This window comes from Littorina saxatilis, linkage group LG2 (genome assembly GCF_037325665.1).
Source record: "Littorina saxatilis isolate snail1 linkage group LG2, US_GU_Lsax_2.0, whole genome shotgun sequence".
NCBI lineage: Eukaryota > Metazoa > Mollusca > Gastropoda > Littorinimorpha > Littorinidae > Littorina > Littorina saxatilis.
Window position 1 is genome coordinate 53,660,934 of NC_090246.1, and position 17,625 is coordinate 53,678,558.

General features: G+C 40.9%; 1 protein-coding gene across 1 annotated transcript; it reads right to left on the bottom strand.

Annotated features, from left to right (window-relative positions):
* Nucleotides 1-1,573: 1,573 nt before the first annotated feature.
* LOC138959263 (uncharacterized) lies at nucleotides 1,574-16,745 on the bottom strand. Its single transcript, XM_070330665.1, has 4 exons — nucleotides 15,992-16,745; nucleotides 12,521-12,606; nucleotides 5,891-6,412; nucleotides 1,574-2,315 (listed from the first exon to the last, which is right to left on the bottom strand). The coding sequence occupies exons 3-4, from the start codon at nucleotides 6,384-6,386 to the stop codon at nucleotides 1,639-1,641; spliced, it is 1,173 nt and encodes a 390-aa protein (XP_070186766.1). The 5' UTR covers nucleotides 6,387-6,412; nucleotides 12,521-12,606; nucleotides 15,992-16,745; the 3' UTR covers nucleotides 1,574-1,638.
* Nucleotides 16,746-17,625: the final 880 nt, after the last annotated feature.

Sequence of the window (17,625 nt, forward strand, 5' to 3'; positions counted from 1 at the left end):
CCAGCTCTTGGATTCAAAATGAATACATTTACTCTCAACAGGGCCATATTTCACAGAGAAGAAAAAGTAATACTGATTGGTGCAGGTGAGAACAAACGTAAGGAATTCAATACCAATATATGAACAATCGTTTCTACCGCCGTGGGATATCGAGAAATCCCGGTGGCAGACGCCGCAATGAGCAAAATGGGGGCCTTTCGTAGACTTCTCCATGTTTTCCAACTTATAGTACTCGTCTTTCCACTTCTGCATGTATTTCTTCGATTTCACTTTCTGCTGATGCTCAAATGGTGCTGTCGATTCGTCGTCTCGGTCTCATGCAGACGTTTCTCAGCTTCTTTACCCGCCATCGCGACAATCCGCGTCAACAGAGCTTCGCAAGTCAAGCTTAGCGATTGGTCGTTGTATCTGAGTAAACCAATCATAACAGCCGAAGCAAAAACGCTTGGCGGCACCGGAAGCTGTACTCAGCCCAGGCGTCTAAATGCCCAAACCATGTACAACACGGAACAAATTTCGTTTTTTTTGTTTTTTTTACAGGATTCATTGATGAAATCGGGAGAATTCAAAGTCTAATCGGGAGGTCGGAAGTAACAGACATAAATCGGGAGTCTCCCGAATTTTTCGGGAGAGTAGGCAGGTCTGCGTGTAGTCCACATACCTTGTGAGGAAGACGGAACACCTAAAGGTGAACCAACAGACGCCGGAAACCGTGAGCTCCCCTCCTGAGAGGCATGCACATCTGCCCTCGTAAAGGTCACAGCAGGGGACGAACGAACACTGTCCAGCAACGAAACGTCAGCAACCCCGGCCGGGAGAGCACGTAGTTCTGCCTTTGTTGACGAAGTTTCGGCCGCCAAAGCAGAAACCTGTGAACTTAAAGTCAAAAGCAAAGAGGCCACGTCTACAGACGCAAGCCCAGTAACAACATGTTTATAACCGAGCCCGGACTAATCCGTAGGCTTAGCCGGCAAAATGGGAGTTCCGGAATAGTCACCAGTGTAGTAGACAAAATGGAAGCGGACTTGTCTACCGGCTTAGCGGGTAAAACAATCAACACATCAAAAGATTTTTAGCAAGAGAATCTTCAACAGAAACGGACCTAGACCGGATTGTTTAGACTTTCTAAAAGCTTTCTTAGGAGAAGAGGGCACAGCAGCTACCTATTAAGAAGCTGACCTCTTCTTAGCATTGTCAGCCATGACAGAAAAACGACTCACGAAAAAATTTCTGAAAAAATGTTTAAGTCCAAAATACGGCCAACAATGCTGCCAAAATCAAGCAAAATACAAGGAACAACCTCACCTCAACATAGTTGTGAAGTCCAGATGACAAGAAGAGACCAAGAGGAACGAAACAAAGTCAAAAAGGCTAAGTAACAACGGCTGAAACAGCCAGAGCGTACATCAAATGCGACCAGTCTCACTGACGCTGAGTTTTTAGAATGATGCATATGGCGGAGTATGCGCGCGCATACGGAAGGCAGCCTCGTTTCCGGGCTGGCCTAGACACCCTTACGGGTCTCGGTCACTCTTTTTTAGAGGCATCTTCCTTGTTACCAAGGGGACGCGTACAGCGATACCAGCACTGAACCAGGGTTAATTGCTATATGTGAGTTGGGTAAGATATGTAATTTAATCATTTTTTACTGGCTTCAAGTTCAACAACAGTCGGTTCACTATGACTATGAGACCTGTCCTTCACGTTGTAACCCTCGGGCGAATCCTCAGACGCTGGCGGAACAAAACCGTTTGACCCAGCGCCGTGATCTCTGCCACCGTTCTTGACCAGGCTGGAGAAGGACATCACTTTGTGGATACTGTGGTGTAACTTTTTGTTGTTCTCTCTGTACTTGACCAGTATGTAGCCTACACCTCCAACCAGATTCAGCGTGATGCCCAGGTAGGTGGGCAAGTTGTGACTGATGCCACCAAACGTCACCAAACCCAGCATGGTCTGGACCATGGCTTTTAGGCCGCCCACCACACTGGTAGTCAGCGCCGAAGTCATACCCGTGCACAAAAACAGGGAGTAGTTTAACAGCATGCCCACAGAGATGGTAAAGAAGAAGACGACGGGGAAGAACGGGTGCTCCTGCACAGGGTAGGCCCACAAGGTCTGCACCTCTCCGTTGGCTAGGGCGGCTAGGACGAGAATGGGTAAGGAGTTGAAGCAATTAAGCTGCAGAGTCTCAATGGTGCTCATCTTCTGGCTCTGAGCGAAGCGCTGGACCAAGAGCAGGTACAGTGCCTGGGTGAAGTTGCTCCCCACCCCGCAGGAGTACGCCAACAGGTTAAACGTCAGGTCACCATACCCTGAAATGAGAATGAGAACAGAGTTCAGATGATATATACTCTTCAAAAAAAGTTAAGGACCATGTTCACAATCTTTGAAGTATTCGCCAAAAATGAAGGGTTTGACAATTTGATTGTAACGTGACTTTTTTGAATTAACAAAAGGGCAATGAGTCTTGGTCTAGGAACATTTTTGGCAGGCAGTGTTACTAAGTCATGCTAAACAGGCGGAAAAAGTGAGGTTTTCTTTAAAAAGGGGGCAGTTTTCAAAGTCCTATCAAATCGGTGCAAGACATGCCAGGACAAAAACCAGTAATGCACGTGCTACAACAGGGTTCCAGCCAGTCGACATGTGCTCATGAACTTGTCTTTGTAAATTGACACACTGACAAAATAATGCAATGAAACAACATGCCCCCATCACGAAAACGGAGAGACTTGGATAAGGCAAGGGCAGTTTCATGGCTACAAGATCATTAGATGTTGTTTCTGTCAGGCAAGTGGTTCAGAGTGTTGCAGTGTCTCACTTCAACATCATCAGACTGAAGGAATGACTTCAAGCCATTGGCAGAGTACAGTTACGACACTTTCATGGTCGGCATACAGTCACCACAACAATGAAGGATCGCCTCATCCAAATGAAGGTCATGCAGCAAAAAAAAGTTACCGAAAAGGCAGCAGGCATCGACCATGAGCTGCCACCAGACATTGTTGTCAGTAATCAAAGTGTTACAAACTGCTTACACGCTTTAAACGTCACTGAAAGACGCCCAGTTTTCAAAACAACATCGACTGCCAACCATCCAGCTGCCCACTGAGCCTGGTGCACTCAACACGTGAGGTGGTTATGTCATTGTAGGGCTCAGTTCTTGTTTACAGATGGGTCGCGCCTCTTCTGGGATCCTGCTGATGGACGCACCAGAGTCTGGAGACGTCGTAGAGAGCGCTTTGCAGATGGTGCTGTTCTAGAGCGAAATCATTGGATGGGGGCCCTGTGATGGTCCGGGGAGAGATCACCTTACGTCGTAGGACATCTCACTACCGATTAGTTGCATGTAGCTTAACTAGTGATCGCTGACGGGAGAAGATTTTGCAGTTCTTCGTTGTAAGAAATACTACTGCTGTGAATTTGAAATTAGAGGGTTGTCTGGAGTAACAAGCTCTGGCATTGTTTTTGCTGGCATGTTTGACGTGACATTTTCTGGAGACAGCCCTCAGTTCTTCAATAAAACAATAAAGAAAAAATTAAATCATTTAAGTTTTAACCTTGTCATTTTTGTATGGCATGCATTTGAAAAAGTGGTCCTTAACTTTTTTTGAAGGGTATACGGCTACCCCAAAAGCAGCGTATGGTTGCCTAAATGGCAGGGGCACTTGGGCAGGGGGAAAAGTTTCATACAAAACACATAAAAACCCACTCGTGCAAAAAACACGAGTGTATGTGGGAGCTTCAGCCCATGAATGATGAATGCAGAAGAAGAAGAAGAGAAGACAATAGAGAGCTAGATCGATGGCAGGGATGTTGCTTATCAACTGTAGTCATTGAAACAATGAAACTTATTTTGAATGGCAGGAGAATGTGCTGTTATTTCAGGAGTAGTCTGGCCACATTTTTCATGGTGGTGCCAAAGGCTGGCTAAAATTTGCTGAAAATTGCCGAAACTTTTGTAAGCACATCTCTTTCAGTAAAGCCATGTGCTGTTGATAATTCACATTAATATCATTATAATAATATAAACGTAAGAGCATGAATGACATCATTCAGATGTTTCCCTTGAACAATTTACAAATGCACGCACACACACAGGGAGTGGGTGGTGGTAGGAAGAACCTGGAAGAAAAAGACAATGGGACATTTGTCCCCCTCAACCAAATTCTGATCTTTCTTTCTTTATTCTGGTGTTTAACGTCGTTTTCAACCGTTCAAGGTTATAACCAAATTCTGATGGGACATTACAGAGTCGAAAGCAAAACGCACAAAGCAGGCTAGGCGATCCGAAAATGCTTTTGTCGAAAGATGCAAAATAGTGTTATTTAGTGCCATATGATGATATGAGAATTTGCCAGTGTATCCGGATAGTGTGTGTGTGTGTGTTTGTCTGTGTTTCGATCGATATCGCTTCTGTTGACAGTTTCAACAGAGGTAATCGAGCAAGCACAGATAGTTCGCAGAATTGGTTGAATACTAATGAATTACATTTTAATAGCACATCACATTGCATTTTACAAACTCGCAAGTTGCTCGGCTTGGCTCACGTTTTTGTCTCTAGCTCATTCCGAACATTGTACTCCCATGAAAAGTGTGCATGGGGTGGCGCAGTGGTACGTAATCTCAGTGCACCCTTTGACGCACTGAAGGCAATAGTCTCCTGTCCGCCCAGCGACCTTCCCCTTGACCCTGCTTGTGACCTCGATGTTTTATGCCCCCGCAAGGGGCACGGTACTCTCCAAGCACCCAAAACCTCAAAGAGAGATAACTGGCGGAAACCTTCCTATTGTAGTCTCCTGTATGACGGCCTACTAGTGCCAAAACCTCATAATTGTAATTATGAAGGGAAAATTAGTAATTAGTACCATTTTCACATGTTAATTACTAATTTTCCCGGGAAAATTACTAATTTTTCCAGGAAAAATTACTAACTTTCACCTGTTAATTACTAATTTTTAGTTTTGGCTCACTTCCTGACGGATTGCTAGTTTGTTTGTTTGTTTGTTTGCTTAACGCCCACGAAGGGCCATACCAGGGCGGTGCTGCTTCGACATATAACGTGCGCCACACACAAGACATAAGTCGCAGCACAGGCTTCATGTCTCACCCAGTCACATTATTCTGACACCGGACCAACCAGTCCTAGCACTAACCCCATAATGCCAGACGCCAGGCGGAGCAGCCACTAGATTACCAATTTTAAAGTCTTAGGTATGACCCGGCCGGGGTTCGAACCCACGACCTCCCGATCACGGGGCGGACGCCTTACCACTCAGGCCAACCGTGCCGATCGGATTGCTAGTGCCAAAACTAAAAATTAGTAATTTTCCCGTGAAAATTAGTAACTAACAGATGAAAACAGTAACTGACAGCGTTAATTAGTAATTATCATGTGATAATGGGTAACATCAGGTTTTGGCACTAGTAAGCCATCATACTCCTGTCCGCCCAGCCGACCTTCCCCTTGTCCCTGCTTGTGACCTCGATGTATTATGCCCCCGCAAGGGGCACGGTACTCTCTAAGCACCCAAAACCTCAGAGAGATAACTGGCGGAAGCCTTCCTATTCCAATGGGACATTTTGAGATGTAGCAAGGCGCACTAGTAAATGAAACCCTGAGACAGGGAGAATGAACATAAGATACATGTACAACACACACACACAGAGCATGTAAGAGCATGAATGACATTCAAATATTCCCCTTGAACAATGACACACACCCACACACAAACACTCACACACACAAAGAAAGAACAACAGGCAATATTAATGAATAAAGAAAAACAAAATTAAGAAATCAATAAAAAAGAAAACAAACTGTGCAAGAAGAGAACACACAAAAATAAAATAAAAACATGTCTACCAAAACGAGTAAGGTTTCCCTCACCTGCAACAATACAGCCGATACTGAGCAAGCACACAGTGACCATTGTCCAGCGGGAAGGCCAGCCCTTGCCCAGAATGGCCACAGACAGAACCATGGTAGAGATGGGCACACATCGTTTCAGCACCCCATACATGGCAATGTTCATGTGTGACAGAGCACTCAGAGAAAGCACAGCGTTTGCTCCGTAAAATAACGCAGGCCAGAAGAACGACATTCCTCGTTTCAAAGTGTACGATGGTAGAGTTATTACGTCGAAAAAGCTCAAGGCTTCCAAAACACAAGTAGTGAAGAGCATCTGTGCCACCATTATAGTGACAGGGAAATCAAAGTGGAGCGTATCCAGCAGAGTTTTGGTGACGAAGGCGGAGGAGACAGAACACACACCATAAAACGCAGCTGCACCTATCCCTTTCACCATAGTCTCCATCCCTCGGATGTCCTCGGAAACCACCTCTAGTTCAACCACTTCTGATTTGTCTTTGTGTCCCATCTTCATGTCTGGAGGTTTCGTCAGTCCACTACCTAAGAAAAGCAACAACAAAAAACAGAGGTTTTACAGGTTAATTTTCATGCATACACAACAAAATGATACAGAAAATTGTAATGTTATCAGTCTTACAAACAATAGTAATAGTGTCTCAAAAGGCAGCTGAATTAAATACAGGTTTTCAAGCATTCACAACAACTAAAACCAATACAGCAATTGTTATCACACTCAGTATTAATCAAACAAGAAAGTATGACTGAAGCCAAAGACTTCAGTTTCAAAGAGACTAATCAGGGGCGGGACTCTCATGTGATGAAAAAAGAGGAAATCCCTTTTTTTCTAGGGGGGTACGGGGGCATGCTCCCCCAACATTAAAACGTTCTTTCTTTTTTTATTTGGTGTTTAACGTCGTTTTCATTCGTTCAAGGTTATATCGCGATGGGGAAAGGGGGGGGGGGGGGGGGGGCTTGGGATAGAGCCACTTGTTAATTGTTTCTTGTTCACAAAAGCACTAATCAAAAAATTGCTCCAGGGGCTTGCAACGTAGTACAATATATATGATCTTACTGGGAGAATGCAAGTTTCCAGTACAAAGGACTTAACATTTCTTACCTACTGCTTGACTATAATCTTTACAAACATTGACTATATTCTATACAAGAAACACTTAACAAGGGTAAAAGCAGAAACAGAATCCGTTAGTCGCCTCTTACTGAAGTCTTATTACTGTGCAAAAAGAAGAACACTACATTTCCCTCTCCCCAACCTGTTTCTGTTCAAATAGGCAACACTGACATTCTTTTCTCACCATCTGCTAGAAACCTTGGATTCACCCTTTCATCTGACATGACCCTTAACAACCGTATAATTATCTTTAGTCTGTAGAGCAGCTTATTTTGAGATTCGTAAGATCAGCACCATTCGCCACACACTCTCCTCTCAAACAACTAACACTTTTAGTGGGGCTCCTATGTTGCAAAATCATTCAAATCATGCAACAAACACCAAATTTAGCAAATATGAAGAGTTTTATGTGCTTAACAAAACCTGATACAGAGCCACCGCGAAAAATTAAAAAATTGGTAGTTTTTAAACAATTTTTCAAAATGGCCGCCAGTGTAAACGGTTGGGTATGTTAGGCATATTTCACTTCATGTGAAATTTGGCGTAAATGGACATTTGCTTTTGCTTAACAAAACCTGATACAGAGCCACCGTGAAAAAATTAAGAAATCAGTAGTTTTTTTAATAATTTTCAAAATGGCCGCCAATAAAAGGGTATTTAGGCATTTTTGATGCTACAAGACATTCTCTTGCAATAGAAACTAACACAAAAACATTTTTAAACAAAACAATACATGTATTGTTGGTGCAGAGAATGATTGGACGGTGTGGGTGGCAGGGTTGAAGAATTTGTGGATTACCTAAACTGTGCAATATATTGCACCAATTTTTGTACCAAAACGAAAACATTCATTCCTGTGCTGTTGTATTCAATGTATGCTATTGAGGGCACTCAACTTGGCTAACTGGAACACTTTTAAGATAAAAGGTGGCCTTTACATGGGTTATTTGACCGCCGCCCAAATAAGGGTACCCCCAAAATAAAACTGATAAAAATGTAATGTATCAACTCAAAAGTCGACTAAAATTCATAATCGCTGTATTTCGAAAACGTTGTTTGTTCTCATGTGTTTACACAACTAGCACATTCCGGCAAGTGTCTATACTCAAAAGAAACTTTGGCAGTACTTGAAACAACCATCTGTCATATATACATGCGAAGTCAAAAATATGTGGGATGCAAGTCAACAAACCTGTGGCAGTTTTTAAAATATTATTTCGTGAAGATTTGAAAGTGTACTCAAACGGTTGAACTACGCCTCATGTGTAGACACACATTCCTGAAAGTTTCAACGCAACCCACTTGGTCATTGCTAAAATACATGGATTTTAGTTGACTTATCCCTCAAATTTGACACATAAACATCTCATCCGTGAGATCGACACATACATCAGTAGGTACAATGGCACAACACTAGAAATATGCAAGATGGCGAAATAAAACAACCTGTTCTGGATGGATAATCAAGTGGACTTTCTCTTCGTATACAACAGTAACCCAGTTGTGCCTCAGGAATTGTCGTCGGCTTTTTAAAAGGTACCCGAAGTTTTTGTCACATCTCTTTGTCACGTCAAGGGTATCCTTATTTTGACGGCGTAAATGATGATGTAAAAAAAAAAATGTGCCAGATAGCGAAGATGCGAGCCTTTAATGGCATACACAGTTTGAATAAAATGACACAGGAATAAATGTTTGAGTTGGGGTATGAAAATGGGTACAATAATATTTTTGCACAGTTTAGATGCTGACAGTTTTCACAGGCATGCAAGCACATTTGCAGAGAGCTGTGCTCTGCAGTCCTTCTTAGCTGCATTTGCAGCGTTTTGTTATACAGCTCTTCTTGCAGGCACACCTCATGAGTTCTCGGCACACGCTGGATACCTCTTGAAAGCTCGTCCAGAATGACTCCCACTTTCCAGCCTTGAACTGCCAGCCCACAGAGTTGGGAAGTCTAATAGGTAGATGGCTCTTCTCAATCTCATGTCCTGCAGCAGCACCTCACTTGTAAGGGGATTATGGTCAATTTGGCAGCTCTTTTTACTGAAGGGATACCGTCTAGCCCTGTTTACACCCAGTACGTTGCTGGTTTTGTCCTACAAATGTACACCAAAAAGCTCTTGTGCTGCCCTGTCAGTGGTACTCAGCTTACAAAGAGGAGCAGACAACCTGAAGAAAGTTTGAGTGACGTCTTCAAATGCTTGCCATACTTCCCAAGCCTTCTGTTTCCCCAATACCATTGAAGAACGACATAGTGTCACAGCCTGTAAGGCTATGCAAAATGGGCAGACAGGGTGACTTCTCTTGGCCAATGGCTTTGGCAATGTGGCGATACACTTCACGAGCAGAAAAAAACGCAACACAGCTGGAATGAGAAGCAGACTGTCTGGCCTCCTCTACATCCATGGTGCAGGAAATCAGCCTGGGGTACCCTTCACACAAAAGATGAAAAGTGACATTTTTATTTGAATGTATTTGAATAATGTTTACTATCTCGGAGAGTCGGTCAAAGCCGGGTTAGCAAGTCTTCACACAACAGACCAAAATGAAAGAAAATTTTATTTCATGAATTCGTATAATTCTTACTGTTTCAGGTTAAAAAACAAACAAACACAGTTTCCAGTGACCCAACTGATTCTGGAATCTTTCTGACCGCTACATTTATTTGCTTCAAACAGTCGCTAACAGAATGTTGACCATAGTGAGGTTACGTTAAACCCATCAAATTCACAGAGGTCGCTTACAAATGATGTGCAAACATGTTCCAATTAATACAATAAAAAAAAATCTTACTGTTAAGACAGGATGTATAAGGTAACAAACCTTGATACAGTAGTACTAGTGAAATCAGCTCCCTTCTGTGGCACCGGAATAATTGCAGAACGCTTGTTCCCAGGAACCGGCATGTGGTGTAACTCTTGTATATATCCTGTAAAAATAAAATTCACACCAATGTGCATTGGTCAACTTAAAATAAGCAAAAGGATGAGAAACAAGCAACAAACCAAAATTGTAAAACTCAAAGAGCGGTACCTCTTCATTATTCAAAACCACTTATCTCATTTGATTAGCATACACTGTAAGCTTTTGTCTGTTACCTACCGTCTTTGAAAGTTTGATCACAACACTGTAAAGACATGGGGAGTGGAGTGTTTTTATCTCCAGCTGGTCATCCTACTATCTGGCCTACCCTCACTCAGTTTTTGACTCTATCCCTCCCCACCTCAGCCGTTTAGAGACTTATGGAAGTCCTTAACGTAGGTAGGACTAATTATCATACCATGAACAATCTCTTTCTCCTCGCCTTTTATTCAAAGTTCGTTTAATCTGTTTAAAATCACCAGCGTGGCGATCAGGATTTCCTTACTTGTAATCAACAGATAGATCTAGATCTATCAGCATCACAATCCAGCTAATGAGCTATTGCAAGATTAAACAAAGTCTCTGCATTTCAGCGCTTCACCCGATGAATAACGGACCCCAGGGGCGAATTAAACAGGAAAATGATGTGACATTGGTGAATGGATGCGTATTCTTGAAAACTTACCTTCAGAAACGTTGTTTTCGCTCAAATCAAAACACGCAATGTTGCGGAGGCCGCGGTCTTGAATTTTCATGCTGCGGATATATAAAATTCTAAAAACGATCAAATTAAATACCAGAACACAAAAATACCCATAAGAGTATTTATGTCATGCATGTGTTATCAGCAGACAACTTCTGGTGCATGGTAAACCATTGAATTTACATTTGCTGAGTTGGGAATATTTACTGCTGAGCGCTTTTGGTAAGAACTTCGTCTGCTGTAAATGCAGCCTTTTATTCCCAATAAAAAAAAATTAAAAAAACGATTTCTGAAGTGGCTCTGTATCTGAAATCCCTTAAATAATTATAAGGAACAATATCACAAAGTATGATGTTTGTTGCAAGATGTGAATGATTGATTAGTGCGTCTGCAATATACGAGCCCCACTATCTTGTCTGTGCCTTTGTTCTTTCTAAACTTGACTACTGCAACTCTCTTCTCTCTGGCTGTCCTCTGTACCTCCTGCATAAACTACAAAAAGTCCAAAACTCGGCAGCACGCCTCATTCTGAAAGCACGAAAACGAGATCACGCAACACCACTTCTTCACACACTGCACTGGTTACCTATTCAAGCCCGCATTGACTACAAACCCTCTGCTTTAACTTCTTTTCTGGCTCGTCTCCTGCTTACTTCTCTGAACTCCTCACCGTCTATTCTCCAGCAAGACAACTCCGTGCCTCTTCTGACTGTCGCATCCTCACCATTCCACACACCAAAACCAAAACATACGGACAACGCACTTTTACTTTCTGCGCACCCACACAATGGAATTCTCTCCCCTTTCACATCCGCCACTCTCAGTCACCCCAAGCATTCAAACGAGCACTTAAAACGCACCTCTTCAAGAAATACAACCCCTGATTTTGTTTTCTCAGTCCATCAGTAGGCTTCATGTAGTGTATTTGTTGTTTTAGTGATAATGTGATAATGTATAAACATCTAGGGCTGTTTTCAGTATTGTTGATAACATGTTCTGTTAGATTAAGGGTATTCAGCTGGTATTTCCTTGTTTTCACTACCTATTTTATTCATGTTTTTATTACTTAGTTAGTGGAAGAATCTTTTGTAATGTATGTTTGATGGTGACTATGCTTTTAATTAAGCGTTGCTGACTATGAATGTAGATGTAAATGCTTGTATAACTGTGTTTTAATTTTAAATGTGTCAAGCGCAAAGAGCATAATTGTAAAGTTATGATGTTGCGCTATATAAATGCTCATTTATTATTATTATTACGGCATGCTGGGGAGCATCGGGTAAATTTTTTGGGGGGTACACAATAATGGTAACATTGTAATGGTGCATACTTACGTAATGAACCATGTATCCATAATCCAATACTGGCAATAGTATGATTCAATGCATTGAAGCACAAAATGACTATTAGTTATCAGGAGTTTTCAGTCAGCACAATTTAACTCGCAATTAAGACTCCAGTGTTCTGTTCCATCTTCACTTCTCTCCATATCATTCAGTCAACAAGTTATAGATATACTGTGATGAAATGGGACGTGGAAAAATAGATCACTCCAGCGGAATTCGTAAGTTGTGTCCGCGGAAATCCGCAGAAAAGTCCCACCCCTGCTAATTGATACAACATGTGGTTCAGTGTGACCTTATTTGCCTTGAGAAACTTGTTCCATGTAGCAAAGACGCAGGATATAACTGCCCGCCCTGTACTACATCTCACACATATGTGACATTGTACAGACTACAGTAATAACTAATCCCTTGTAAACACACACATAGTTCAGGTCCCAAATCAAACATTAAAAGCCAAAAACAAATAACACCCCTGATACTACTTCTGCGATCAATACAAAAAGGACACCACAACAGGATACGACAATTATAACACATGCTGCAGCCACTGAACATAAAGACTTGAAGTTAAGTTGATAGACCTGTTACGTACACACAATAACTTTACTTACAGCAAACTGCGCTCACAGCAAAATGTATGACCCAGTGGCAGGATGCCCTTTCAGATCCTGCCAGCTGTTGTTCTCCCTGGCTGAGACTGCAACGATCATTAAATGTATGCATACATACAGCTTATACAAGTTACTGCCAATTAAAAAGCTTAGAAATGACAATGAATTGGTTTTGGAGACAGAAGATAACTTATCAGTGCGAACAACCAGCAAGACCAAACCTTTGTTTCAACATGAAAACAAGTACAATGTACACTGAATGACAAAATTTACCTCAGAAGAACCACTGTTGGGGCATTTTGGTGTAAAGTAACATACATCACCTTGGTTTTTTTTTACTGAGACCATATATGCAGCACATAATAATGCTAAAAACAACACATAACAGTCTGTTCGAGGTTTATGAGCTAAATAAAAGAGAAATTACCCTTCAAATGGACCTACAGATCTTCGGAGCCTTCTGTATGTTACTTTACACCATCCTTTTGTGTAAAGATGTACACACAACCAAAAAGGCACAACCATTAATTTAACCCTTTATTTTGACTTGAGACAGGTAGCTTAGAACAAACAAGTTAGAAATACTGTTTAACTGAGGTGAGCATAGCCCATTAAATGTAAATTCAGTACCTTGTACTTGCTGTTTGGTGTAAAGTAACGTACAGTTCATGGGTAAAATGAACATTTGGTACAGTAGTGGAGTACCAACCTGACTATTCTATCGTGAAAAGGATTTGTTATAATTTCTTGGTTGTAACTCACAAAAATAGTGTAAAAATATTTAAAGAGGGTGATTTGATAATAATTTCTACACCGGTGACCGTGCTTTTTTTCTAAATTACGTAATAACCTGATGATTGAGGTTAAGGTTTCCAAAACAAATGACATGAACATTTACTGGAACCTTTTCTGCACTTCCATCCATAGAGAATTTCATTGTTTTAACAACAATGTTGAATTGTATCCTTGATTCTGAGCTTTGGTGTAAAGTAACTAACGGAAAAATGATTTTGCTTACCGTATTTGACGGATTACAAGCCGCACCCCCGACTTTAAAAAAAAAATTGGGATGAGCCACGTATAGGCCGCGTCACTATATTAGCCGCCGTCGAAAAAAATATAATCAGATCGTGTCAATCAATCAAAACAACCAGGCAAACGAAAGTACGGTATTTGGCGAAATCGGCTCCGAGAATAAACAAGTGAAACAAATTAAGAAGAAAAGTGAAAAAGTTTGAAGAAAAATATCACACTTACAGCTGTTTCTTCGGACCAAATCAAGGTGAGTTTAGTTCATTGGGTGAATGATCAGGTATTCAAGTTTAGGTGAGTTTGTTTCATTAGGTGAATGCTATTCAAGTTTAGGTAACGTTTTAGCCGCATCTTTTTATAAGCCGCAATGCGATTTATTTTGAAAAAAAGTCGCGGCTTGTAGTCCGTCAAATACCGTATATATTGAGGCAGGAGCAACTTTTTTCAAGTGTTGCTTTACTACAGATCAACTCTACATTCAGCAATCAAGCCATTGGATATATCTTCACTATAGTGAAACAGTTGCCTAAAGCTGAACCTAAGAAAATGACAGCACCGTAAAATTATGTTATGGTGTAAATGTAACATACAATCATTTGTGCTTTATCTGCAAATATTTGATAAACCGAACACTTGACTGGAAAATAAAATGCTGCAATTGAAGGACAGGAGTACCGAGATGTTTATTCATTTAAAATTAAGGAGGTTTAAAAAAGTCTAAAAATTGTAACACTTTTTAGACTCCTTGACAGATTCTTGGCCATATATATATATATATATATATATATATATATATATATATATATATGTATAGGTTACAACACGAGTGGTTTTTTATATGGCTTGTATTTCAGTCAAGACCCAGCGGATGAATATCATCGGGAGACACGAGCCTCTGGCGAGTGGCTCTCGATTGATATTCCCGCTGGGTCTTGACTGAAATACAAGCCATATAAAAAACCACGAGTGTTGTAATCTGTATATCCCATTCTACCATCAAACACAAAGTGTAGACTACTAGCGGCACTGTTGCGATCTGTGCAGGGTAAAACAGTTGCCAGCGAGACTTAGCCCTTTTGCAACCTTAAACTAAGTGACCGTCGCTGAAAAAATAAAACGAATGAGTGCATCGATAAGTACGCGGTAACACTACTTTCAGACCATTTAAAAGCTTTAAGTAAAGGTTCATAAGTTGCAAGAAAGTAATGAAGTCGAATAGAAATTAATTTAGTTGAAGCGCACAATTCTTTTGTTTTGCGTTTCAGGTCGGCAGAACGGGCGAAACGGGTTTGGGACCCATTTGGCTTACTCGATTCAGCCGGAATTGATTCCACGTTGTTTTTCTCGAACGTGTGTAATTAGGCTTATTGACAGAGAAGCAAATCTTAGGGAACAAATATGTAGGTTTAGATTTAACCATTTGCTCCCTATTTGAAATGTATCTACGTGATAAACTGTTTTGCGAGTGTGTTTGCATGGATGAACTTAAACTGGTATGGGTGTGAGGAAAACGCGACCGACACGTCTGTCACCGCCGATTGATTGCATTTTGAAGGAATATGACTGGATTACGGAAAAATATGTGGACTTACTGCAGAGCCAGGCAAAAGAGTAGACTTGCTCGCAAAACACGTGAAACAGCCGATGTTTGATAGCTGAAGGCGCACACCAAAACACACTACCGACAGATTCTCAAAAGTCGTCTGCTAACGATGCAAGGGGAGGGTACTCGTGTTTTTGTTTTGGTTCGCTAGCATCTGGTTATCTTGTAAGTTGAATGTTCGTTTTTTTCGACCTGCATTGCTTTCATAATGAAAGAAACTTTTGCTTATTGCATCTCATACATCAGATCAGTTCTGAGATTCATTTTTGCGTGCAACTGATATGGTTTTCTGAGCCGTGCAATACGATTTTAGAACTTCATACAAATGTGTCACATTGTTCGGCGCGAGGTCAAAGGTCGGGAGGAAAGTAGTCCTTTGCCCAAATCGGAATCTGCACTATCATATATTTTTTGGAGTCCATGATGTATTTATTGAGCTATAAAAATACAACATATATACCCATACCGAAGTAACAGAGACAAAGAAGGGAGGTCATGGGATATAGATATATATCTACTTTAAAATATCACGGCATGAAAGGATAGCTTTTGCCTAAAACAGTAAAAGCACACATAAACGTTTTATTAACGAGCTGCAAATATCACACTGAGCGGTTGAATCAACAAACACGTGTTGGGCGCGGTCTTATTGACACCACAATACCTGGACCTCCGTCTTTTGTTGTGCTTCAAAGGATCACAGGTAACCACAGAACACAGCATGTTATGAGTGGACTTCAATGCGCGTAATGGTTCTTCGTAACATTAAAACTATATTATATATTGCATTCAGGTCAATCCAGCATCTTTCACGTAAAGTGTTCAGTGAGACTTACCCGTCTTGTCAGTTTCTGTATTGAATTATTCGTCACTTCGTCTACTGGTGGTCACAACCTCCTCATTTTTTCTGGCAACGCATCAGCGGGCAATACACCGACACGCGTCCGTCTCGAGGGTGAGGCTCGATTCACTCTCTGCCTGACCTCCCTTGGTTTGGCGAGGGTTCCGACTAATTACTGCGCGACCACGTCCCGAGACCTCAAACGTAATATTTGTGTTGTTTTAGTATCTTGTATCATGTTTTTACTAAAACTCCAAACTTGGCTTTTCTTTTTTTAAACTGGTTTTGTTTGCTGTTGTGGTGATTTTTGTACTTGATTTTGTTTGCTGTTCTGTTGAATTTTCTTACTGTAATTTGTTTGCTGTTGTGATACTGTTTTTTCAGCATGTGATCAAATTTTGCTGTAATGTTCTTGTTTGTTATTGTTAAAATCTTGTCGGAGTTGCTTCCCTTCAGTCTCTGATGCTGGTGGCTTGGGATTTTGCCTGAAGCAAGTTGGAAGGGTAAAAGGTATTTGAAAAGTGGAGGATTCGCCATGTACAAAAATATTGAATTCTATAAATCCAAAAACAAAGAGACTGCCAACGTTCCAAAATTCAGAATCAAAAAACAAGAAAGGTAGGTTGTTGGAACGTTTGTTATTGACAATTATTAGTGAATGTATTGTTTTGTCAATATCAAACGTTCCAACAACCTACCTTTCTTGTTTTTTTATATTGAATTCTATGTCACACACACACACACACCAGGGCCAGATCAGTTTGTTGGCGGGGGATAAGTAAAGGGAGCAAAGTGACCTCGACAAATGAGCGCAGCTACCAAGATTCCTAGGGGGGTCTCGGGGCATGCCCCCCTCCCCCCCCCCAAAAAAAAAATTTTTTGGGTCCAAAGAAGGTTAGAAATGGCTCAATGTGTCTTTTTTTTTCCCCTGGGGGAATCAATTTTAACTTTTTTATGTTAACATTTACTGGCATAAAAATAACATTTCAATTCAAACAAATTAATAAAAAGATGGGCTGGGGGGGAGGGGGGCGGGGGCTTGAGCCCCTAAAGGCCCCCCCCCCCCCTCTCTTGTCCGGCCCTGCACACACACACACTCTCTCTCTCTCTTTCTGTCAACAATCAAGGTACATTTAATAGGTACAATCTGAATCACAAAAGGAAGAGACACAAAAATCTACACACACAAAAGTTAAATCATCAGATAGAGAAACACACCAGTTTGTTTTTCTATTCATATTTAATTGATTTTAATAACATCATTTTTGTATATATATATATGATTTTGATGCATATTTCCATAAAAAATATTCCATTTTGCCGATACTCTTGCACTAAGGCTATACTGTCCTTTGCCATAAGAATGTGTGATAGCATGACAAATCCAATAAGAAGAGAAAGAAAAACAAGTCACAATACAATCAATAATCAAAAAATAAAATGTAATGTTTTGTTAATAATTAATCATTCCAACAACTTACCTTTCGTGTATTTTTTTGATTTCACCATGAATAATCATTTTACATTAAAAGTTATTTGGCAAGATATCATACCACAGTAGTTGTATACACAATAGGTGTATACTACCTCCATTTAACCTGAGCTTTCTCTTTTATATTTGTATTTGTA

What these genes read in the sequence shown, in the direction of transcription:
- LOC138959263 (XM_070330665.1), bottom strand. Translation starts at nt 6,386, where the DNA reads ATGAAGATGGGACACAAAGACAAATCAGAAGTGGTTGAACTAGAGGTG. An exon ending in TATCGGCTGTATTGTTGCAG is followed by an intron (nt 2,316 to 5,890) that starts GTGAGGGAAACC and finishes TTCTCATTTCAG; the next exon opens with GGTATGGTGACCTGACGTTT.